Consider the following 26,120-nt stretch of genomic DNA (forward strand, 5'->3'; position numbering starts at 1 on the left):
GAGACGAATACAAGGCCGAGCGATTTGTGAGGTCTGATTTTTTTTAGGCAGCATTTTTGTGACGCAAATGTATTAGTCTTTTGAACACATATTGCACATATTGTTTTGAGAAGCCAAACTCTTTACTTAAATGGCCCCAGCAACTTAGCAGAACTATGTTCCTCATCACGTATCTCCAAAAACCGGACTCAGAGGACCAATTTTGGGGCGGAAGGAAGACTGCCAGGGGTGGGAGTAAGTCCCTGTTGATGCACTACACTGCTGATGTCAACAATTTCATGTCAAAAAATCCGAACTATCCCCTTAAGGTCAGTGTTCATGACTCCACCATAAGAAAGACACTGGGCAAAAACGGCCTGCATGGCAGAGTTCCAAGACGAAAATCACTGCTGAACAAAAAGAATATTAAGGCTCGTCTCAATTTTGCCAGAAAACAAATTGATGATCCCCAAGACTTTTGGGAAAACACTCTGCGGTCTGACGAGACAAAAGTTGAAGGTTTTGAAAGGTGTGTGTCCCATTACATCTGGCGTAAAAGTAGTGCCGCATTTCAGAAAAGGAACATCATACCAACAAGTAAAATATGGTGGTGGTAGTGTGATGGTTCTGCTTCAGAACCTGGAAGACTTGGTGTGATAAATAGAACCCTGAATTCTGCTGTCTACCAAAAACCCTGAAGGAGAATGTTTGGCCATTGATTTGTGACCTCAAGTTGAAACGAACACAGGTTCTGCAGCAGGACAATGATCCAAAACACACCAGCAAGTTCACCTCTGAATGGCTGAAGAAAAACAAAATGAAGACTTTGGAGTGGCCTAGTCAAAGTCCTGACTTCAATCCTATAGAGATGCTGTGGCATGACCTTAAAAAGGCGCTTCATGCTGGAAAACCCTCCAATGTGGCTGAATGACAACAATTCTGAAAAGATGAGTGGGCCAGAATTCCCCCACAGCGCTGTAAGAGACTCATTGCAAGTTATTCTGTTTAGGGGGCAATCACTTTTACACACAGGGCCATGTAGATTTTGATTTTTTTTCCCTTAAGAAAAATTGCATTTAAAAAGTGCATTTTGCGTTCAGTTGTGTTGTCATTGACTAATATTTAAATTTCTTTGACGATCTGAAACATTTAAGTGCAACAAATCGAACGAAAACGAAATCAGGAAGGGGGCGAACACCTTTTCACACCACTGCACCTTGACATTGTGATAGAGTTATTGATTTAACTTTAATTGTGGCTGCCGCTTGGAGCGGTCTAAAACAGCACTGCACTAGCCTACTAGTAATTTTGGCCCTTGTTAGGACACAAAAGTTGTGCAGCACTTGCTTATCTGTGTTGTCTCTGCTCTGAATCCTTTCCAATAGTATTGTGATGATTATTTTTGTTATTGTTTTCTGTTTATATGTCAGTAATAATTTAATATTTATCATTTTAAAATCAAATCAAACTTTATTACTGTATATAGCAGCTTTTATACAATAAAAATGCAACACAAAGTGGCTTTACAATAAAATAATTCCTGACATGTCCAAGGACACTCACTCGCACACACAGACACAATACACAAGGTACGTTTTAAGCCTAGGGGACTTCGGAACTACAGAAAAGGATTTTAAATATCCTCAGGGCTAAAAGTAAATATTAGAGCAGTACAAGTAAAGGAAAATGAGTTGAAAGCCAACGTGGGTCTGTGTGTAAAGGCCCGAGGCTTTCCGGCAGGTTGTTCAAAGACGGGGACAAAAGTGACAATTAAATGAGGATTCAATGTACGTTTTTGTGCGAAGGTTGTTGTTGCCGGAAGACCTCATAAAGTGGCTCACAAAGTAAAAGCAAGTCAGACAGATAAGAAGGCCCCAAACCCTGACAGACACAGAGCACAGGAGCCGATGCTACGACCTTAAAATGTGTAAACTGGTGTCATTTTTACCTGATTGTCGTTCAGAACCGGGTCGTCAGAGTAGCGCCATGTGATACTAGCAGGGTTTTCATCATTTGGAGGCACAGCATCAGCAATAATAACCTTCTCACGGGCTTGAACCATCCCACAGTCTCGAGCCACTGATATTGCTGTCAACATGTTGTCACCTAACAGCACACAAAAGTCAAGGAAACCTCAGGCAGTAAAGTGAGCAGGCAGTAATTTGGTTTATTTTGGTTACCTGTAGCCATCACAGTACGAATGTTGGCTTGTCGTAAGTCAAGCAACACGCCAGCACTCTGTTCTTTGATTTTGTTCTGCATGATGATCAAGCCAAGGAAGTACATGTTGGTCTCTAGCTGCTGTCTGTTCGGGTCAGCACGCACACACATACATGCGCACACACAGACGTGCACGCACACACACCAAATTATGACGATTTTCTTTACACTCCAGATCCCTGCTCGTTATATTGCTATGCTTAAAGTGGCGGCTGTCTCTTGTGTCACTTCAGAGCGTGAAACAAAGCTAGCAGTAGGCTGATGTCGATATTTTTTTTTAGTATAATGCACAACCGACCCACATTACGTTGAAGATACTACAACAAGGAACTCTCCCAATGCTAATGGTGAGTTATTATTGTCTTATCATCGATAATCACATCTACAATATAAGATAATACGAGTATTTATGTTTACAGGGCTCTGATAATGTTAAAAAAAACATTTTTAGAATGTCATAAACCGGTTTTCTATGCTCTAACTACGAAAATTAAAACGGAATCCTACTTTGCGGAAATTCACTTATCTCTGTCGGGTCTGGAACAAATTAATAAACGAGGGATGTGAGTACTTGTCAGAGAATGAGGGGTGTCCTGCTTTCCTGCGAATGTGGCGCCACCAGCAGGAAGTACAAGGTACAAACAAAAGCCCTCAGCCATTCATACTTCACACCAACATGTACTGTATGCTGTATTATTAAGCATTTATGTATTATGTTAACATTTTATGTTTTATTGTCATATTTTTAGAAATTATCACCGACTTGGGTGAAGGAGGTGGGTTTTCTGCAAATTCACAAACTTGTGGGGTCCCGAATGCTGAATCGTGACTATGCGAGGATCCACCGTATATAATAGATATACAGTAGTATACAGGTGCATCTCAATGTATTAGAATATAGTGCAAAAGCTATTTGATTTCAGTTCATTTCAGACTAAGAATATTTGCTGATTAGAGTGCAAAGCAGTCATTCACTATACTGAACTTTTTGACAATTTTTCAAAGGTTCTCAGTTACTGTACTTAATTAAGGTTTTTATTAGCTTTAAGCTATAATCATCAAAATTATTAAGAAATACATTCTTGAAATATTTCACTCTGTGTGGTGAATCTATAGAATAGAATTTAACCACTGAAATAATTCATGTATTGAGATGCATCTGAATATTGTATATATTGTGCTTGTATATAAAGCTCATATTTTCTATCTATCTATCATCTATGCTCCAAATACCGTAACTTTAAAATACACAGTAGTTAGTGGCAATGTAAATTATGATTATTTCTTGTTGCAGCTTGTTGACTTCAGTAAATAGCTTGGTGTTCAATCTAAGTAGCCATATGACAAAAGATCATATTTGCGCATGTTTAAACAAGATTCTTTTTGATGTGAAGTTGTTGTAGAATTGCTGTGTAAATATGTGTACACTATTTCATGCAAACAAAATAATTATTATGTGGCTTGCAGAAATAATCATGCAACACGTACAAAAACGTCTGTTTGGGCTGTTTCTGTAATTGATTAATAAGTGTCACTCTATTTGTAGGGATGAATGCATACCGACTAAGGTTTTGGACGTCAGGCCAGAGGACGCTGGACTCCAGCTGGTGATGTGCCAGGGCAATAACCCTGAAACCCTGCCGGGTGTAGGACTCCAGCATCTCTCCGAAACTCTCTGGGACTGTGGAGACAAACATAAAGGTGTCAGTCTGTGCTTTGTGTGCTGAAATGCACGGTGATTGACAAACACTATGTATCCCACTTGGGCATATTCCCTAAGCTGCCTGTGGACACATGCCTGTGTCCGGTTTGCAGAGGTTAGCCACAGTCTGTGGTGCTCCTTTCAGGTAGACGTCAAAATGTCTTTGTCCCAGTTGTCTGACCAGTACACTCATCCTCTTCAGTGTTGAGGAGAAGGGGAAGTGGCGCACAATGCCAAACCCACCCCACTGAAAGGTCAATGTCATAGTATCTTTTAGGAATTGCACATTTGTACAGGTATAACAGGCATACTGTATAGGATCAAGTGAATAACAACCTGGTGCCTCATATATAACAATGTTCGTGGAAATCTGACTAAAAGTCTGCGTACGCCAGAAACCCAAAATGTGCTTACGGACAAAAATATTCAGAGTTATGAAAAGTGGCGTACTCACACATTCACAATATTTGTTGTTCATAGAGTCCACCTTGAGTAAAAGTGTGCATACACAACTCCACCTCAAGTCACGTCCTTTCCACGCCTCCACTTCACCACAGAAGGTCAATGCAAAGTGACTCATGAGTGTGGCATCCATATTTAAAGGGCCTTGCATAACGGCATGATGTTTTCATGCAATGACGGATAAATCTTTATTGGCTTCCATTGCGTGTTTATTTCTAACACATAACTTCACTGCTCAATATGTGCGTCGCCTTTTTGCCATGTCTGTGCAAAGTGCGTACGCCAGCTACAAAGATGGCGTACCGGTGCGCACATTCAGGTTGTGTTTTTACAGATCACATACTTTTTGTGGAAAGCGGCGTACACAACTTTTCAGCCCTGTTTTGTGCGTATGGAAGCTTTTGGATGAGACCCCTGGTCACTCAACACTGAATGTTAAGGGATTTACCTGTTGTGGATGTCTCACAACAGTGGAAATGTTGGCACTGTAAAGTGCATTATGTTCTTCTGTCGGCTCCTCGAGGACCTGAACAAAAATACAACTCCATCTTATATGAAGCACAGTCTAGAGACATTCATCAGCAACGTGATGCGCTGGCGCCTTATAATAATACCTGATTTGTTCCAATTTTGAATACAATTGTTTCCATGGGAAATAGTTGAAAGTAACAGTTGTACATTCTCAGTAGTCATACAAGTGTAAAAGGAAGTTAACCACAGTTTTGTGCAACTTTGTATTTTAGTCCCTATTTGTTAGATGTACATGTGTCTGAGCCTCTCCTCACCAGGCCTGTGGCGCTGAACACCTTAAGGTCTAAAGGGTCGCCACAGAGCTTGTTGTCTATGGTCACCAGTGAGTGGCAGGTAGCCATGCAGGTGAAAAAAGAAGTCTTCGCCAGACTCTCTGTAGCTACCTCAGTCTCTGGAGGTGAAAAACTGTGTGGGACAAGGAGAAAGCCACTCACAGGTCATATGATGTTTTGTCACTTCGTCATAACACCCCTAAAATACCAAATACATAAAATACCAATCCTTGGTTTCCGACGTTTCGTGGTTACAATACACTCCCTTTATATTCCTTATTGACCAAAGCGGTTTTGGCGCGGCATTTGCAGAGATGCGGACTCTGAATTGGTCTGTTGTGGTGAAGAGACAGCTGAGCTGAAAGGTAAAGCTCTCAATTTACCAGTCGAGCTACGTTCCTACCCTCACCTGTGGTCATGAGCTTTGGGTAGCGACCGAAAGGACAAGATTGCGGGTACAAGCGGCCGAAATGAGTTTTGGCTCTCCCCTAGAGATAAGGTGAGAAGCACTGTCATCCGGGAGAAACTTGGAGGAGAGCCTCCACATTGAGAGGAGCCAGATGAGGTGGCTCAGGCTCCTGGTCCGGATGCCTCCCGGACACTTCCTTGGGGAGGAGAAGTCTGGGCTTCCCTGCTTAGGCTGCTGCCCCCGCAACCCGACCTTGAATAAGCAGGAGAAGATGGATGGATGGATGGATGGACCTAAACAATTTGGTCGCCGCTTAGGTCCAATGATTGCAATGTATAGTCATGCATAGCTACACTGAGGAAGGACAAGGTCATGCCCGCTCTCCCTCGCCAGCCTTCCGCACTTCATCGTGTCATCTAAGCGTGAGGCAGACTCACCCAATGGTAGTGCACCAAAGAAAAGCAAAGCCACCACCATGGAAGTGAAACCAGACAGGGGAGAAACGTCAACCAACACAGGCTGCATGCCTGGTCCAAAATAAGAAATAACATTTCATTGGAATGTTCTTCTAGGTGTTGTAGTTTGTTAATGACATTAAGTTAATTGAAGTGATAATATCCCAATCAGATAATAAAGGAGCCACGTCCAACAACTTGTTTTACCTATGAATGAGCATTAAGACAGGAAATATTTGTGCCAGGTGTTGGCATCATTACCAAACAGACTGCTAACAAACCCAAATGTAGAAAGTTATCCTTACATGGCATCCTCAGCTCTCTGAATACCCCACAGGTTCAAACTGTCCTCAGTGAGAGTACCAGTCTAAATTCAAAATATAGACAAATGACAACACAAATGAAGTTAATGTCCGGTAATTAGGCCTCACAGCAGTTTGAAAAGCTTTGCTCTGTTAGATGGGATCTCAATTAAAAACCACAATTGGAAGCAACTGCGGTATTTTAGCACACTGAAATAAAAAAGAAAAAGTTTTTATATTCGACACACCTTGTCAAAGCAGACCAGGTTCACCTGACCAGCGATGTTGATTCTCTGCGGACTGATACAAAAGATTCCGGCTCGCTTCATGCGGCGCTGTGCATTCACAAGACCAGCAGTCAAGGCCACAGGTAATATCGGGGCCACAGCGATGGTGACGATGTTTACACAATCAAAGATGATATACTGAGTAGGAAGCTGGATAGGATGAGAAAGGGACAATCAATACTACACACACAGTATCTTCACAGCAGTCAATATTCTTACAGTATCTCACATTTCAGCAACCACTTTATTACATCTTCTTAAGGGCCAATACTATTATATTCTTGCTCTGCGCATACCACTCATCTACAAAGTTTCAAGGAAAGTGGTTGTCTTTGTTTTTTTTTTATAATACCTTACGAAATTCTTTTATTTTTGTTATTATTAGTACAGTGGAATCTTGGTTAGCGTACGCTCCGGTTAGCATGTTTTTCGGTAAATTTAAAAGGTTTGCCTCTGTTTTCTGGCTAGCGTGCAATATGGCGTGCATCTTGTCATGTTATTAAGACACTGCACGAGTCCAACAGTGTTTTTAATGTATTTTTTTTAATCACAGAACGTCCTTGTTAGCAGCCTATTAGCTTGCTGCTACATGGAAACCTGAAGTCAGCTCCGTCACTCGTCAACGATGTCATCAGTGATTGACTCTGTAATTCCTTACTAACACAGTTACAACAGAGGTCTCAAAAATGTTAACACAAAACATTTTTGTATAGTTGTGCAGTTATTGTTTTACATGCAGAAAACAAGTATAAATGCATATAAATGATGAATGAAAGGGAGAAATAAACATTTGAGGTTACTTTTACTTTCATTGAAGATGTGATTGACACAAATTGAAAGATGCCATGTGTCAGCAAGACACAAGACACCACCTTAGTGTTTTGCTATGAGTTATTTCTTGAATTCAGTAGTGTTTCTCACCTTTTTTATCAAATGCTGGCATTTGCAACTTTCTTTGGCTTTTTGGGTTATTTTGCAGCCATAATCAAAAGAAAAGCAGAGACTTGAGATGAGAAATTCAAGAAATAACCCATGGCAAAACACAAAGATCGTGTCCAGTGTTGATCTCGCTGCCAAATTGTGTCTTTGTCAACAATGACATCTTCGGTGAAGGTAAAAGTAACCACATGTTTATTTATCCCTTTCATTCAACATTTATATGTATTTATGTAACCCGCCCTGCTTCACACTGCCCGCTATGGGGTTCAAACACAGGACCTTCGCAATGGGAGATGAGAGCGCTGACCACACGGCCAAAAGCCTGGACTGTCGACCGCGTGTTCAGCGCGGCTCTCAAGGCAGAGGGAGTGAGGTTTACCAACGTACACTAGCTCAGCCTCACAGGCTGGCATCCGTTACATTTATATGCATTTTGAATTCTGCATGTGAAACTATAGATGTGAAACTACAAAAACGTGTTTTCTTGTGTTAACATTTTGGGCCTTTCAGAACAAATGAATTGGATTTACATTATTTCTGATAAACCAAATACATTTTTGATGTGGTTAGAGTACATTTTGGTTAGAGTCGGTCCTTCTGAAACAGATGAATGATGCTGAACACTGTTGAATGTGTGTGAGACACTGCAAACTGTATGATGTAATACTATGATGTATAAACTATACCTCATTTAATACATCGTTGACAATGCTGTAGATGACGCAGACCACTGCGAACCCCACCATACACATCAGGAAATGCGTAGCATCACGGTACAGTTTAAAGTCGGTGGGCTTGGGGTAGAGGATGGAGCGCACAAGCTGGCCCTTTTCTGTACTGAAGCCTGTAGAATCATGGAAGATATGACAACAAGCTGCTATTAAAACGTTACCTTAGTATGTGGTTGAGCTGTTTTCATTACCTGTTCTGACCACGACCACCTTCACCAGCTCATGAGCATAGTAACGACTCTGGATAACATGTGAGCCACAGAAGAGGGTGTGTAGCTTGTGTTCCTCTGCGTTATACATCCTCTCTGCCTCCTCGCCTGAACTTGGCACACTGGTCTTAGTAACTGGAACACTCTCCCCTGCAGGTCCAAACACACACAGACAAAGAACAACTTTGAGAGAAATGCAGTCTCCACATTAATGAATTCGGACATTGTAATTTTATGATGGGAGCTCTTCATTGGACAATACTTTTCCAACTTTATTGCAGTATCATAACTACAACTACTTTAGGATCATCAAGATGTTTGCTGGCAAAATTGAGACGAGCCTTAATGTTCTTTTTGTTCAGCAATGGTTTTTGTCTTGGAACTGGGCATGCATGGTCTTCGCCATGGTGTCTTTGTCATGGTGGAGTCATGAACACTGATCGTAACTGAGACGAGTGAGGCCTGCAGTTCTTTTGATTTGTTGTGAGGTCTTTTGTGGCCTCTTGGATGAGTCGTCACTGCACTCTTGGGGTAATTTTGGTTTGCCAGCCTTTCCTGGGAAGGTTCACCACTGTTCCACGTTTTTGCCATTTTTGGAAAAAGGCTCTCACTGTGGTTTGCAGGAGTCCCAAAGCTTTAGAAATGGCTTTATAACTTTTTCCAGACTGATAGATCTCTGTGAAGGTATCAAATCTGAACAGTATGTAAGGGTTAAATATGTATATGTTTTGACTAATGATAGGCTGTATTCAACCACAAAACAGTGTGATTTATTAATTTAAATTAAAAAAAAACTCATTAAATTAAATTTAACTCGAACCGTGAAGTGGCAAGGCATGAATGTACTGAAATGTTCATTTGTTTCGCCTTTGGTGAAATTGTTTTCTGAAATGAATGTAAAGTGATGCTCACTTTGCGGGATGCTGCGTGAACCGTATGTATTAGTCTGAGTCATTTATCTATTTGTATGTAGAAAGAGGTAAACAACATGAGGAATGCCAACCTGTCAACATGCTCTCATCAACAGTACAGGCGCCGCAGACGAGCACGGCGTCACAGGGCATAATCATCCCGTTTGTCGGAATAGTGATGACATCACCTGGCACGAGCTCTGTTGACATGACCTGTTCAATGTCTGGAAGTTGCAAAAGAAGACATTGTTAACTGATACCTCTTACTACTTTTAGCAATTATTGCAGTGCTGTTGTGATTTCAAAAACATAACTGAATGAAAACATGCCTTCATTTCGTCTGCACACTGAAACTTGTACCATGCTGTGTGCTACCACCGTGTCACGTAGTCTCACATAGTGCTAGAACGAGGCCAAAAGTTTCACTTGCTAAGTATATGTACCCTACATGATTTATTATTAAACAAACTGAAAAACAAATCAAATGGTAGCTTGACTCACCTTTTTAATGGTCCACAGAGAGGCGACTAATAAAATAGCAGACATTAAAAGCATGGCTAAAGCATAATGGTAGTAGTCCTCAAGAGACCACACAATAACAGCGAAGACCTGGAAAACGTAAAATGGATTCAAGACCTTGAGGAAGAAAGAAAAGCAAACAATCATTAAAGAACCAAAGAGGCTTAACTAACTCCATTTAAATGTTTGTTTTGTTTGGGTTGTTTTGCTTTTTTTTACCTCATTTACTAAGAGCTTGAATAAAGATGGCACTTTTACGTCAATTTCATTCTTGCCAAAAAACAAAGCTCTGTTGACAACACATTATATGTGTGAGATCAGGCACGGGTAAAAAGTTCAATCTTAAATGTTGGTACCTGTAATCCTGCAGGGTTTTTGTGAGTCCAGAGCTGTGGTTGGTGTGAATGTGTGCACAGCTCACCTGCGTATCCTCCAAGCCTCTAAACAAACACTCACAATTATTTCTGCTGACTTTACATATTGAGTGAACATCTGATATTGACGAATCAAGATCAATCATAGCGCCGTGGTTTTTTTACGCAGACATACTTGTACGGTGAAAAGCTCTGCGTCCCTTCATTCCAGTAGTACTTGATGTTGTGGTGGGTGAAGTAGTGGACCTGTGACGAGCAGAAAGAGGAAAGGGGTCAGATGTTTGTTTCAGATATTTAAAAAAAAAACGAGCATTTACAGGGTGCAGACCTTCATCGGGACAACAAACCCAACAAATCACAACCTGATCTGCTGACATGGATGCAATTGTACAAAAACGATCATGTAAATAAATCACTACCAATTTGGATCAGATCGGGATGAAACGTAGTTATTTTCCGGACTATAAGTCGCACCAGCCAAAAATGCACAATGAAGAAGAAAAAAAACATACATAAGTCGCACTGGACTATAAGTCGCATTTTTGGGGGGAAATTAATTTTATGAAATCAGAGATCAAGAACAGACATTTCATCTTGAAAGGCAAGTTTTAGTAATAATACTAAAATGAAGAACAACAGGCTAAATAAGCAATGTTAACGTAACGTATTAGCAGTTTTTCAGATAACTATAACCTAACCAACATAACATAGAGTAACTAGTTTACTTGCAGCCTCTAATCTGCAGAATAGAATTTTCTTTTTGGGGGTATTTGTGTCTTTCTAAATTGATGTTTACATTGTAAATTTTCAGTGGCACAGGGGTCATAGGAGTAGCAGATGCTGGCACACAAGCCTAGAGCGCCATCTCGTGGCTGTCAGTGTGAGAAAAAGCGTACATACTGTAAGTCGCTCTGGAGTATAAGTCGCAGGACCAGCCAAACCATGAATAAATGTGCGACTTATAGTCCGGAAAATACCGTACACAGAAATGTTTCTAAATTTAGAGTACTCCCTAGAAAGAAATCCTTAGTAATAAATACACTACATGCATACAACCGCCACTCACATAATAATTTGGACATGTGTAACTGTCAAAGAATGATTCATGAGATGTATTCCATTGTAACCTTCATGTTCAAATAAACTAAACCAAACCAAACGTACCTTAACACACGCTCTATGGCAGAGTTTCCCATTTTGCTTCTTGTGTTCAGCTTTGAGGCTTTGGTGTTCGTCTCCATCCTGTAAGTGAGCTGTGAACTCCACACTATCAAAGGGGGTCTTCCCTGGAGCCCAAATCACATGCACTTTGGCACGAAACCACTGTCTGAAATCATCCTGTGACAACAACAAAAAACAAAGCTTCATTTTTTATTTTGAATAAAACTAATTTTATCACCATCAAACACGCATGGTTATGGCATCAGCAGTTTCAATGGACGTTGATAAAGCTCCGTGACATTTACCCTATCATCATCACCATCATTGTTTAAAATGTCCATCCTTACAAAAACTATTTGTGCCGTCACGTACAACACTATATAACAGTGGTTCCCAAACTTTTCAGTCCCTTACCCCTTCACACATTTGACCTGAAGCCGTGTTCCCCCTACTCTTGTGCAATTAAAAAACATAAACTACAAAAAGCGCACAATAACACATCTTACTCATCCTCACCAGTTTGATATATTTCATGAATTATTACACAGTAATCCCTCGTTTATCCCGGTTAATTGGTCCCAAACCCGACCTTGATAAGTGAATTTCTGCAAAGCAGAATTCTATATTAATAAATTGAATGTTTTTGTAGTTATTGCATAGAAAACCTGTTTGCAATCTTCTAAATATGGTTTTTAACATTATTACAGCCCTCAAGACATAAAATAACACTCCTATAGTCACCTTTACATTTTTTATATTACCCAATATAGTAGATATAATCTGAGAAAATAAGACATATTCTCTTGGATATTAATACTATTGATATCTTACGGCTTTAAATGGCTTTATAGACGTAAGTAAAACTCCTGCACAAGCATGTCGCAGTAAATGTGTTCGTGAGGCAACCTTAGTGAGGAATCTAGTGGCTGTCTCAAAGGACAGTGACACCTAGTGGCCAACGTAGAATACAGCTCTACATTCACAATTCAAATGCTTCTTCTGCCTTGTATTTGTATTTTAGTTCATTTGGTTAGATCAATTAGCCATTTTTATGCTTGAAAATGCTTAATTTAAGCCAAGAATAAGTATAATTAGCCTAGATATGGATATTTCTTTACAAATAATGGGCCAATTCAACCACACAACACTGATCATTTATTAATCAATTCATTTTTTTTAAAACACAATATAGTAAGGGAGCAATAATCGATAATAATGTGATATTTCAAGAGATCACTACTGATATAGTTCATTATTTACATGTTGACACAACCACACATCACACACGTCCTTCCAGGTTTTGCAGAAACATCAAGACCTGCACAAATGTGTGACTGCTTGCATTGCAAAAACACAAAGAGCATTTGACCGTACCGTGGTCCTGAGCAGCAGCCTACGTGCCTCCTTCAATGTAGTTTCAGTGCAGGTGGCTTTGACCCCCCACTGAGGCAGCCAGTAGAGCAGCAGCAGCAGAAGACCACCGGAGCAAACGGCACCAATACCCACCAGGATGATTTTCCACAGACAGGGTCGGTACCCCCACACCTCCTGCATGGATCAAAGAACAGAATCCATACAGCATGCTATACTCTAAAGACGCTGCGAGCCATTTGGGGTTGCCCAAGGATAATTTTTAGGGCTACTTCTCTTGAACAGTGCACAAACTCAAGGCCTGAGGGATGGATTCAGCCTATCATATGTTTTTATGTGGCCTGTGAAAGCCTGGAAATGTTGCACATCAAAAAGAAACTTGTTGTAACTAATTGTAAGATTATTTTTAAAAAATATTTGTGTATATATATATATATATTTGTATACAGTATTTTCATTTTATGATTATTTAAGTTTGTTTTGTTGCTTTTTAACAGTCATATTATATTTTTTCTTATGTTATTTATTATCTTTAATATTGTGAACATATTTTTTTAAATAAAAATATAAATACATTTATAATATATTTTAAAAAAATTAAAATAAAATATTTTTTTAAATAAAATATTTTCAAAAATCAAAATAGCACTTAATCGTTCTTGCTAAATGTATTTGCTGTCAGTTTTGACAGAATTCAAAATTATTATTGTTTATTATTCAATAATTAATATAACAATTAGTTATTATTTATTCTTAATTAACTTTTTTATTAGAATGGTACAATGCTTGTATACTCAAATTTTTGCCTGGCACCTTGACTTCTTTCAATTTATGTCTGTTGGTAAAACAATACAATGTGAAAATGACAATAATCAAATGTGTCATAATATCATTTGGCAATTATACACTAATATGGTTTCACAATGACAGGTGACCCTCTGAGGGTAACCATAACTGGCCCATGGTGAAAACGATTCGTGTTTGTCTCATCTCGGTGCAAATGACTCTCCAAACGAAGCAGGATTGATTTGGGAAGGGATAATTACCATCTCATCCTCTTGGCCCTGGTTGATGAACTTTTGTTGGGTCTTCATGCTGACCAAAGTAGTAACACTAGAGAGAACAGATACAGTAACTATCTTCTACCATGTGTAAAATGTAAACACAAACATCACCGAGCACTCTTTAGATCATTAAGTATCTACAGAGACAGCTGCGAGCTCAACTCAAGCTTTTTTTCTTTTCATCTTAAGCGTTAACTCCAAGATCAGAGCGGATTCAGTTTCCTCCCAAACAGCTCAGGAGAGTCTTGATGGCATTAGATGAAAAGTGTGGCATGATGAAAGACAGTGATGTGCGGTGAGGCGCTGACTACTTTGGAGTTTTTTGGTGTTAATTCAGGTTGCTCATTAAGAGGGCAGCAGGAAAAAGAAGAGAAGAATTCACATTTCCTCTCTATGAAAGGACGGCAGCAAATACTCTCTGACCCTTTGTGAGCTACTCAAAATTACCTGGCGAGATAGGAGACCCTTGTGATAGTATCACCATCATCAGGCTGGACACACTATGTGTTTGGGTTCATTGAACAAGCACACATAAATAGTGTTTGGAGGACAAGACATAATGACAACAAAAGAGCAAAATTGTTCAGCGACACTTGAAAAACTTTGTACGTACCCCATGAATGTGATACCCACTTCCCCGTGGGACAAAAACGAGCTCCGAAATAACTGCATTGCTTGTTTTTTTTTTTTTTTTTTAATTACTTTGGTAAAAAGAGTCACATTTGGAGCCCGAAGACCGGAAGCTAGGCGGATAACTCTAGCTAGCTAGCTAGCAGGCTGCCGCCAATGATAGCTAGGCAACGCGTGCAAACAAAGATGCTAGCTAGACGCTGGCGCAGCTGGTGTCAAGCTGTCAAACTGAAACCATTGAGGTTAGTCAGACTAGTGTTGATTCACGTGGCAATACGGGACCAAGTGCTGGACAACACATCCAAAATGTATCCATATTGACTTGTGCTATTTGCATATTGCTAAACATGCTTTCAAAGGGAGATATTTACATACGCTATGTCCTGCATGCACATACTGTGTTTGCCCAAGGTCAGGCAGGAAGTGAGAGAGACGAGGCGACGGTAGAATTAGAAGCACCTCTTATTTGAGTGAGACTCTGCATGGGAAGCAGTCAAGCCAGACAGTCAGTCAGAAGTCAGTCAGGCAAAATACATTAACTACTTCAAACATGGAAAACTACATGACCAGGGCCCAATTAATTTCCAATTCCAATTGCCAATTTAAAAAATATTCTAAAAAATAAAATGATTGCAATTAGTACCACCCACCAGCAGTTGGAGTTCATAACTTAGTCCTGCTCTGTGAAGCCCGAATTATGCTCCTGCGTTGAGGCGCCAGCATACGCTACACCGGCTCTCTCCTCCCCCTCCGAACCCAAAATTCAACCTAAAGTTGCAGTGACGTGGACTATAAAAGCTGGGATTGGTCAGTTTTTAGCACATTATTTCCTGTGTGTATATCAGGGATTCTCAAACTGGGGTCCCTAAACCCCCAAGGATTGTGAACCACAGGTTGGGGTTCCTCAAAAAAAAAAAAGTCTTAAGTATTTAGGTTGAAATATAAATAATTCCTACGTCACGTAGTACAAATGGCAGGAAAAAAGTAAGGGGGTCAGTGGACCCAACAAATTTGAGAACCCGTGGTGTATCCAAGTTGTCCAGAGGGTGTACAGCCCACTCAACGTTCCCCTCTCACTCAGCATCAACATTTGCAATAAAAGTGACGGTTGTAATACATCTATTGATCCCCACTCCAATAGCACTCCCCTTTTCTCTTTAATTACCATTATTCGCTCATGGCGAAGGAAGCCAACAAGCCAATAAATACTCGGCGAGAGTCATGGTTGCTCACTAGCTGATTCACCAGGAAACACAGACCCTCTCCCCTGAGAGACGATCAGGGGAGAGTCTTTCTCCATGACAGCTACCCCAAGTCAAGATCATGTTTTATGGGAAATGGAGTACTTGTTAATTGACTCAGTGTTTGGTGTGTTTGGAGGCAACTTCAACTTCAACTTGAATCATAAAGATAACTGCGAAAAGTACATGGGATCTGCCTGTGAAGCGGTTTCACTCGAGTCACTGGTCACAGGTCCGTGAGGACCGGGCAACTCTTAATTTGACAGGAGCCAATCATGAGCTGTGAGAAAACTCACATCAAGCTTATCAACCCTTTAGAAATGGCAGGAGGTCATTACTCAACAAGCAGCCATGGCTGAGTTCTTTTTTTTTTTTTTTTTTAGAGGGCTTTATAGTAGAAGTAGGTGTGTCCCCTGACGTAAATTGTTAGCACCCTCATGCTAACTGTTTTTCTCTCTTTAGAATGCACAGAAAAGAGAAAAAACATCTGTGGTCAAGTTTCACATAAGGATTCTGAATGATGGGCAAATTTTTATTTTTTTTTTAAGTGCAGTTTTCCTTTAAATTGCTTATTTACGCTTATTTTGTCTACTATATTAGGTATTACAAGTGTAAAGGTGACTAAAGGGGTGTTATTTCATGTCTAGAGGGCTCCATTAATATTAATATATTGTATTTAGAAGGTCGTAAACAGGTTTTTTATGCTGTGACTACGAAAATATTTGATTTATAAGTAAGGAATCCTACTTTGCGGAAATTCACTTGTCACGGTCGGGTCTGGAACCAATTAACCGCGACAAACGAGGGATTACTCTACACTTCAAACCTGGTAACACCCTTATACTGTACACCCCAAAGACCAGACACCCCACAGCCAGAAAATCAATCTAGTATACAGTCATGGCCAAAAATATTGGCAAGCCAATGATGTCAAAGGTTTTGGTCAAGGCTGTATAAATTAGGCTGATTTCGTTGGCCATGACTTTACATATCAGTTCAGTGAGGAACGCACTGATTTATATATCGGGGAAAGCAAGCAGCCAGTGAGCAGGCGCGTGGACAACATCGGCAGACTAACTCTTCAGGTCAAGACTCAGCTGTCTACCCGAACCTCAAAGAGAAACAGCCTGCTTTTGAGGACAAAAATGTACATATTCTGGACAGAGAAGACAGAAGCTTTGAAAGAGGAGTGATGGAAGCCATCTACTGTACGTCAAGATTGAAAAACCATCTCTTACAGAGGGGCAGGAATGTGACACCGCCTATCTCACCCGCATTCAATGATGTTCTTTCATCTTCCTAAAAGATTCATTCATTTAGCCTGTCACAAACAACAAACACGAAACACCCACTTTTGGTTTCAATAGGATCTTATGAACAGAATCTACCGTTATGAACAGGATCTCCCTGAAACACCGGCTAAGTTGGCGAAAAAACATTGAATCTCCCTGAAACACCGGCTAAGTTGGCGAAAAAACATTGAATCTCCCTGAAACACCGGCTAAGTTGGCGGAAAAACATTGAAGCTCATCTCTTACACGTCACCGAACGTGAGTGGAAGCTGCCTGGGTTAGCTTAGCTTAGCAGTGCGGTTGTGTGTGTGTGTGTGTGCGGCTCAGGCTGTGCGTTGACACCCTGTTACCGCTTGTTAATAAAGTGATTGGAATTGCAGCAACCATTATGTTTTCCTGAACCAGTTTGTTGACGTTTTTGTAGCAATGTGTGCAGAGGCATCCCATTCGAAAAGTTAGCAAAGCTACAGCCGTTTCGGAAACACTGGGCAAAATTGTCCAATGATGTATTGCATTAAAAGTGTGAAAGGTAAAGAACCAAATTCTAAAAAAAAATCTATGGAATTTGGAAAAAAAAAATGATGGGAATTGAGGCGCGTCCATAAACATTGTTACAACTGAATGGAGTACCAACAAGATTCGTTTTCGTTTTGCTGCACAAAAAAAGTTCTCAGTTAGGGCATGCCTCTCTCTACCTTAGAGAAAAAATACATGGATCCTGCACATGCCCTTAGACTGGAGCTGTCCGAGCCGTAATTGCCATAAAAACAAGATATCGGTTCATATCGCTATGGGGATTTGTTTTCCTGCCGGTAATGATATTGATGTGTGACTGATGAGTCTTCCTTTAATTCTTCTTTTATTTGTCGTTCATGCGTGATACACTGAATGAGCCAAGTTTAGCATTTCTTAAATTATAATTTTTCTAAGTTTGCACTTTACTTTGTTCTTATGCGGATTTTTTTGCCACATAAAAATGTGCCGCTTTCCAAAATAGCATTATTTTTAATTGGATTGTTATTTGTTGATGGTAGGGAAATATGTTATTTCAGTGAATTAATGGTCATGTTTGTTTTTATTACTTTTCTTGAGACAAAATATTTAAAATAAATGTCACTTTTACGCCGCACGGTGGACTAGTGGTTAGCATGTTGGCCACACAGTCAGAAGATCGGGAAGATCTTGGTTCAAATCCCCGTTTGGTACCTGTGTGGCATTTGCATGTTCTCCCCGTGCGTGCGTGGGTTTTCTCCGGGTACTCCGGTTTCCTCCCACATTCCTCACCCAAAGTCAGCTGGGATAGGCTCCAGCATACCCGCGCCCCAAGTGAGGATAAGCGGCATAGAAGTTTACATTGCATATTGCAGTATTTGTCCTACGTTAGTTTGAGGGAAGACCTGCTGCATACATTGGTTTCAGTTGATAACCGTATCGGAAATGAAGTGCTGGACATTTTCGGTTATCCATAAGAAAGCCAATATCGACCATCTCCAACAACATACAGGTCTATAAACGCACACTGTCTAAAAAAATAATAATTGCAGGCTCATGAGCAATACAACCAAAATTAAATGAATGACTTTAGACAGAAACAAATAATTTAAGAAAATACAAAAGATGCTCAGTAAATGCCAATTTCAAAAAGCACATTCATGGATTACTGGAAACGTAACGGCAGCAACTTTGAACAGACACGAAAGACAAAGGCTGCAGCTGAGATGGAGCCTCTTTAGCTGCTCAAATTGGAAGGACGGAGAAGGTCGATAACTCACCTTTGACTCTGCTCCCCTCTTTGAGATGTGTCAGGTGTTGCTGCTGCTATAAAAGGTGTGGGCGTGTCAAGCAAGCCTCCACATCGTAAAACCACAATTGATTTGCAGTTGAAGATTACCTCAGAAAAAGTAAACGAAATCAAATAAATGTTCCCGTCTGACAGACAAAGAGAGCACTCTGATCATGTGGTCATGTGACTAACATTTTGAAACCAAACGTGACCGTCGTTGCCTGTCGTTTCACACAAACAACAAAAAACATCCGCCAGTGAACAACCTTGTAATAATTTAAAGCACTCTTCTGCAAGATGTCACCTAGGAAGTCTTACTGAAATCTGGTGTTTCAAAATTAAAGCATTTCACACTCGGATTATCGTTAGTTAACTTTGTCACCAGCGAACTTAGTTTCAGTTTGTTGCAACCAACCAAATAAAACGAAACACTTACGATTCAAAATACTTGGATTCACGAGCACAAGACAAATTAATTACATAAACAAAGACAAAAAAATGTAAATGTAAAATTTCACTATACACATTAAAATAGTTTCATAACAAAATATAAAAATGGACATGGGAGTTATCCCAACTATGTTTGATTTCAGTAAATAATATTTGATGCAAAATGCCACTTACATAAAATTAGTTTCCTAACACCTATACATCCAATTTCACAATTACGGTGCATGATTAAGTGGTAGATAGTTAAGATTTATATTTTTCCAGAAGTAATTGTAGTAAAAATAATTGTGACTTTAAAGTTCCGATGTTAATTTATTCCGTCATTTGATTCCTCATATTGAAACAGTGTGTAATTTTAGTGTTGGTTTGCTTGCCTCATTGAATATTTACATTGTTTCATGTGAGAATGTTTTTGATGAATCACGCATTTGATGATTAAAAATGTTGTACATTACCAAAGTAGTTTTCAGTTCAACAATATCTAAGAATTTCAAGTTATTGAAAGTCTCAAGTTATTGATAAAGGGGTTGTGTGATCATATTTACTTGCATGCGAGAGTATTCTGATTACTTTCTTTTGACTTGTAATTATTTGACGCAAGTTCGTCTGATATGTGTTGCCCCATATTTCTGAGCAGTAATATGGCAGAAATAAGCTGCTATACAGACTTTTGAGAGTATTTTGGTTAAGTCGGTCCCTGAAGCGACGCATTACGCCGAAGGTTTTTGAAAGTTTAGAGTGGACGTGTGCAGTGTGTTGTTTCCAACTGAGATTACCGTCAATAAATCAAATTTACTCACAACTACTTTTTCTATCTTTGTGTCACAAATGCGTATACCTTCTATCCTGTCAGTGTTAAATATTATATAATTGGTTTCAGCTATATTAAGCGAAATCTTATTTGCAGCGAACCAGTCACAAAGGTTTTCAAGCTCAACTTTCAACGTTTCAATTAATTTATCATAACCTGGATTGGAACGAGGAATAGTTGTATCATCAGCAAAACGTATGAATTTCAACATTTCTGACGTATTTACAATATTGATATAAATAAGGAATAACTTGGGGCCTAGTACTGATCCTTGAGGTGCACCACATTTTATTGGTAATCTATTTATTTCTACATATTGACTTCTGTTACTTAAATAACTCCTGACCCAATCATTAGCTATTCCTCTTATTCTGTAGTACTCCAAATTTTTGGAGTAAAGTACCGTGTCAAATGTCTTTTTAAGATTAAAAAAAATATTCCTACTGTTATCAATCGTTTCTCAGTATTGTGTATAATTTCATGAGTTCATTAAAAAACTGCTGTTGATTGTTTTTTCTGGAAACCACATTGACTAGAACATATTTCGAATTTTGCCAAAAAATGAATCAAGGCGTGCCGAAAAAAAAATTCTCAAGTATTTTGGAAAATTGGGGCAGTAACGAAATGGGTCACATGATTATAACTTATACTTTTGCCGTTTTCAGATCATCTGGGAATAAACCCTGTTGTAGTGACGGAATGCATACAGTAGGTCTAGAAATGGTCTTGTTAGATGAGGCAGACTGTTTAATAAGATCCATATTGAATCCGTCTTTATCAAGTGACTTTTTATTTTGTAAAATGCATATAGCAGTCAATTCTTTTCTGTTCCTGCTGCAAGAAACATACTGTGTGTTGCGGTTTTTCAAGAAAGTATCTGTTGTAATGGTAATGGTATGTTGTAATGGTATCTGTTGTAATGGTAATGGTATGTTGTAATGGTATCTGTTGTAATGGTATTTGCTGGTTTGATCTTATTTGCAAGAATAGGGCCTATTTTTGTAAAAAAAAAAAAAAAAAAAAAAAAATCAAGTATTTTGTTCCGTTAGCAAATTTAGATACTCATTTCCATTTTTACACACATTCTGAATTAGTTTATTCATGATATTCCAGGTTTGATATCGCCTTTTGCATTTTCTAGTAATGGCTCATAAAGTTTCTCTCTATTCCGACGTCTGATCACACTATGGACTTCAGCTTTATGTCTTTTCAGCATATTCGAGAGTTGGTTGCAGGAGTAGGAAGGAGGGAAGCGAGGCAGGCAGGAAGCCGCCACAGCTGTAACACCCCGATGCGTTGTCGGAGGCGACACCAGCACCCCCCCAACTCCCACCGTATGAGCTCCCCCGGCTAGGCGAAGAGGAAGCCGGCCTCAGGTCTTCAAGACACGCACACACACACACAAAAAAAAAGCGAGGTCCAAATGGCGAGCACCGCGCCACCACCCCCGCGGATGCTCCTCCAGCTTCTCCTCGCCGGCCTCACCCGCACACGACCCGCTGAGCCGCTGTGGGCCGAACCAGGAGGGGACGACGGGACGCCAGGAAGCGGCGAGGGCCACGTGGCGAGTGTGAGTGCAACTTCTGCTTTGTGTCGGCGTCTTGCATCTTTCTTTGCTGGCAGGTTCCCATCATCCACTTTTGGAAGATAGTATGTAATTTTGGGTTCAAATTTTTTTTTAAAATTTCCAAAGAAACCCCCTAAAAAGGTCATACTTGATCATAGACCGCGTACAGAGAACATACAAATCCTCTTTCTAAAAATCACAATTCTTAAAATTTGCCGATGTCGTAAATTTTCAAACAGCTAAAATTATACATAAACGCAAACAATAATCTGCTACCCAAAAATGTCATACAATTCTTCCCAACAAGAGAAGAGAAATATGACCTCAGGGAAAAATTAACTTAAGACTTACACGCAAGAACAACGGAAAAAAACCTTCAGCATTTCAGTAGGATTAAATAAGCTCCTTCCTGCTCCTTTTGGACATGTGGAACTGTGAATTGTACTATGTGATGTATTCCAATGTAACTTGAACGCTTGTTCAAATAAATTCAACCATAAGCATAACTGTAGACTGATATTCAATGGAAACATGATATAATGTTTGACATTTTACTAGATCCAAGATAATAGCTGTCCATGCACCAAGAATAGACGTAAAGGGGTGTAGCTTTTCAGCCTATAAAGCCTTCTGGGAAAAAAAAAAAAAACTACAAAAAGCCGCCAACAACGCCCCATTTACATATAATGTGACCTGCATATTAAACAAGCTACAGTGACGTTGTTATTAAAGGGGTAGTTTGGATTTTTTGACATGAAGTTGTATGACATCCCCATCAGCAGTGTAGTCTACAGTATTAACAGCGACTTACCCCCCCCCCCACTTGGTCTTCTAAGTCCAGTTCTGGTCAGATTTCTGTGATGAAGAATGTAGTTCCTCTTATTTGCTGGGGACAATTAAGTAAAGAGTTTGGCTTCTCAAAACAATAAGTGTTCAAAAGATGAATACATTTCCATCCAAAAATGCCTTCTCAAAAAAAAAAAAAACTTGTCTCCCGTCGTATTCCTGTGCATTCTTGTGTGTGTGACACAGACGCTGGCATCTACTTCCCCAGCAACTAAGCGGAACTACGTTCTTCATCGCTGTTAATGGACTGCAGTGCTGATGATGTCACAAGTGTTTCTATGTTGCTATTTCAACTCAATCCGCCCAGAAAGGAAGTTATGGGTGCTTAAAACGACCAAAGTACGGCAAAATCCAGTAAGTATGATGACTGTACCTGTTACTAGTGGTTACAGCATGTATATGAAACCATGAAACCTTGGAGGTATTTTAATAATGCTCTTTGTAGGCAGAATTGGTGTGTCCCATTACGTGCATGAATGATCTGCCTCTGTTTTTATATCGTTAGAAAGCACAGAAAAGGCAATGTCTCATAAGAGTTGTGGATGATGAGCAAAGTTCCAAAAGAGTACAGTTTTCCTTCAAGGTGCCTTTTCAGCACTCTCCCGCTAAGGCAGGGATGTCCAAAGTGTGGCCGGGGGGACCACATGCTAATCTGCCATGGACCTGCCAATCTGCTTAACAAAGCAAAAGGTAAGAACAGGGAGTGGCAGCACTTCCTGAGGGGGAAAGAGGAGACGTATGGTTTTGTTTGAGCAGTTGAGACAGTGTCTGTCAGAGCGCACATCACTTTGTTGGACTTAATGCTGTCAAAGAGGGACTGAGGCGTGTTGACATCGGTTAGGGGTCGGCAAACTTCAGCTTCCAAAGAGCCACAAAACCTGTTTGACCACTAAATTGAAGATAATGCTAAATATAGAATTTCCTGAAGCCTATCGTCATGTTTCCTGTCTTCCTGTTCCTCATGGCGAAGTGACAAACCACACCTGTTGCCACCTTGCAATCAGTCATGTTTCTTAAGACTTCTCTACCACGTTTGGATCCACATTCGCAATAAAAGTGCAACAGAGTAAATGGGTGGGTGCCAAAAGGCCAATAGGTCATACTGAGACAGGGCGCTCACTAGATTTCTGGAGCGTTACCACACGCCCTAAAAACCGTCCACAGCTACGGAAGGTGTGCCTAGTTAATCCTGCTAAACTGAGCATTCAGTCAACGACATCAGAGCAACAAAAAAAAAAAGAAAAAAAAAGGAGTAACAAGCAAAAAGGGATCATCCGCTAGAGAGCGTCGGACGTACTTAACGAGGCGCAGGAAGGTGTAACAGGGCGTACGGTCATAACAAGACATTCGTGCAGAACAGGGCAATGTGCACAAAATGCACCAAAGCTACCTCAGCTCCCACAGGGCAGCGGGCACGGTCAGCACCTCTCCACCGCCGGTGACACGCCGCTAGCGAACAATAGACCCACATACTTTTGAAACAAAGTAATTAGCGCAGCTGTGCACTGTGGCTGCCAGTGATGCGTTCATGGGAGCGCCGACTGTAGGACGTTTGCCCTTTCAATTGAAACACCGAACGGTGAACTAAAAACACCCCATTGCAAAAGTATTTGTAACACATCGATTAGTTCCAGTACCAGTAGCATGCGGCTCCTGAGCCGCAGGTTGCAGCCCCCTGGCATAGGTGATAGTGGACGTTTCCTCTCCTCCTCCAGCTTCTGAATCAGACGCTTGTGTTCAGTCTTTGAGGGACGTTTTTGACAGCAGAATATCCAGAAGAGAAAGGTCAAGCTCCACAAGTTATTCACCATAGGACATCAGGCTCAGAATGATTGAAGAAGACAACAAGTGGAGTGATGAAAGTGATGTCAATTCCAGCTCTTTTTAGAGAAGCGGTTCTTTTGGCTCGGCCCACTAAAAAGAGCCGGCTCTTTCAGCTCCCAAGTGTCTCCTCAGATTTTGTTGTCTTAATTTATTACCAAATTATGTGTAAAATAAATTACTAATGTAAAAAATAAATGTTATCAAATGTTTGCTATTTACATTTATTTAATTAAATCCGCAATGAACAGCTACAAAAAATATATACTATAATAATATATCATACAATGCAAAAACAAAGACCCGTCTCAATAGACAAAACACAAATGAAAACGTCCTCCCTCGCTCTATTGGCTCCTCGTAACGCTCCATAATGATTACTTGCTCATCTTGTGTAAAATACCCTGCCTGCAATCACTTCGCTTTTGAACGGAAGTAGGATAATATGACGTCAAACGCCCCCTTTTATGTGAACGCGCACCGAGCGCAAAGCCGAGAACCGGACTTGACAAAGTAAGTTGATAACCATCGTTGCAGCGCCGTTTAACTTTGTTTAGGGGAACTTGGGTTTTGTTGGGTTGCATCTTGAGCACAAAGCCCGGGTTTGTTGAGCCACTTTCGAAGTACACCCGCTTGGTCTGGAGTCATAAGAGCAAACAGTGGATTTCAGGAGGAACTGCAGCACCCCCATGACGAGAGACAAAGTAATACATCCAGGCATTTTCATTACCTTCTGAAGTGGAAAATGGTCTCAGCAGTGAGGATTAGGGCAGAAGGACAGCAAAAACGGGACATCGCTCAGAGAGGTTTGTTCCAAAAATGTTGTTCCCAACATTCACTGGAGAACCTGCAGAGATCTTTCATTTTTCCATCATTGATTGACAATATCTTTGGCGAAGGGGTGTTCCGCACTGTCGTTATGCTTCATGAAGTGAAATCAAGACGCATCTTTCCAACTTCTCATTGATTTATTGGTGTCAAAGGGTCACCGAGATGAAGTGAGGAGTGCTGGCGTAGGTGATAGTGGAGGGTGCAGGAGGCCAGTCGGTGTCCTCCTGCAGCTGCAGAGCCAGACGCTTGTATTTAGTCTGCGGGGGACGTTTTTTACAACAGAAGATCCAGGAAAGGAATGCCGAGCCCCGGTGCTCGTTCACCATCTGAAATTGGGTTTGCAATGATTGAACACAAAAAGTGTGTCACTAACACGACAACAATTGAAAAGTATATTAGATACACAATTGAATGGCATCTTGCATGTAGCAAGACACTAACAGCTCGGTTTTGACTGACAAGGTCACAAAGGTTAATAAATCTTAACTATTTATACATCCATAAAAACTGTATTGACCCAAATACGGTGGAACACGGTGATGAGTGGAGGGAGTGGACTGGCCTGGCTCACTTTCTTAAACCATTCCCCCTGCAACCCGTGTTAACTAGGAACCTTTACATTTCAATCCGATTGCAACAGACGCTAGCTTCCTTCTTTGCTCAGCGTTCTTTCTTTGTCAAAGTTCTGGCAACCTTTCTTGGACCCATGGTGGGTTATTTTGCAGCTGTATGCAATTTAAAAAACAAAAAAAGCACAGACTGTCTGAAAGCCTAATTCGTCTAATGCTCAGAAATACTGTATGTACCGTAGTGTGCTTGAATGCCTCATGAGCGCAGGGTGCACAGTGCTTATAGGAGAAAGAAAGAAGACAGATATGGAGTTGTTCATTGTTCTGTGGGCATTCTATTAACAAATAAACCGCCCACACACACACACACACACACACACA

The 26,120-nt window shown here is 40.4% G+C and overlaps 2 protein-coding genes across 7 annotated transcripts in view; both read right to left on the bottom strand.

Annotated features, from left to right (window-relative positions):
* LOC129176608 (polyamine-transporting ATPase 13A3-like) overlaps positions 1-13,928 on the bottom strand; it is a 30,429-nt gene extending 16,501 nt beyond the window's left edge. Inside the window, exons 1-19 of the mRNA XM_054766828.1 lie at positions 13,881-13,928; positions 12,838-13,011; positions 11,467-11,640; positions 10,478-10,548; positions 10,285-10,368; positions 10,148-10,217; positions 9,911-10,045; positions 9,739-9,811; positions 9,502-9,633; positions 8,481-8,648; positions 8,245-8,402; positions 6,581-6,769; positions 6,336-6,397; positions 5,149-5,299; positions 4,793-4,889; positions 3,998-4,171; positions 3,760-3,880; positions 2,160-2,284; positions 1,928-2,085 (exon numbers count right to left, since the gene is read on the bottom strand). Of these exons, the coding sequence (XP_054622803.1) occupies positions 1,928-2,085; positions 2,160-2,284; positions 3,760-3,880; positions 3,998-4,171; positions 4,793-4,889; positions 5,149-5,299; positions 6,336-6,397; positions 6,581-6,769; positions 8,245-8,402; positions 8,481-8,648; positions 9,502-9,633; positions 9,739-9,811; positions 9,911-10,045; positions 10,148-10,217; positions 10,285-10,368; positions 10,478-10,548; positions 11,467-11,640; positions 12,838-13,011; positions 13,881-13,928 (2,364 nt within the window). The remainder of the gene's footprint in view (positions 1-1,927; positions 2,086-2,159; positions 2,285-3,759; positions 3,881-3,997; positions 4,172-4,792; positions 4,890-5,148; positions 5,300-6,335; positions 6,398-6,580; positions 6,770-8,244; positions 8,403-8,480; positions 8,649-9,501; positions 9,634-9,738; positions 9,812-9,910; positions 10,046-10,147; positions 10,218-10,284; positions 10,369-10,477; positions 10,549-11,466; positions 11,641-12,837; positions 13,012-13,880) is intronic.
* A 9,120-nt stretch (positions 13,929-23,048) lies between these two features.
* The window catches only part of LOC129170587 (polyamine-transporting ATPase 13A3-like), a 48,971-nt gene continuing 45,899 nt past the window's right edge, over positions 23,049-26,120 (bottom strand). For 4 of the 6 annotated variants that reach the window (XR_008566652.1, XR_008566651.1, XR_008566650.1 and 1 more), the window contains 2 exons: positions 25,070-25,496; positions 23,050-24,977 (listed from right to left, as the gene is read on the bottom strand). Coding sequence is in view for 1 of the 6 variants with exons in the window: in XM_054758354.1 (XP_054614329.1) it covers positions 25,317-25,496 (180 nt within the window). In the remaining 5 variants the exon portion in view is untranslated. Of the gene's footprint in view, positions 25,497-26,120 lie in introns of all 6 variants that reach the window. The other 2 variants (XR_008566654.1, XM_054758354.1) reach the window with 2 other exon arrangements.

Source organism: Dunckerocampus dactyliophorus, chromosome 2 (genome assembly GCF_027744805.1).
Source record: "Dunckerocampus dactyliophorus isolate RoL2022-P2 chromosome 2, RoL_Ddac_1.1, whole genome shotgun sequence".
Classification (NCBI taxonomy): Eukaryota; Metazoa; Chordata; class Actinopteri; order Syngnathiformes; family Syngnathidae; genus Dunckerocampus; species Dunckerocampus dactyliophorus.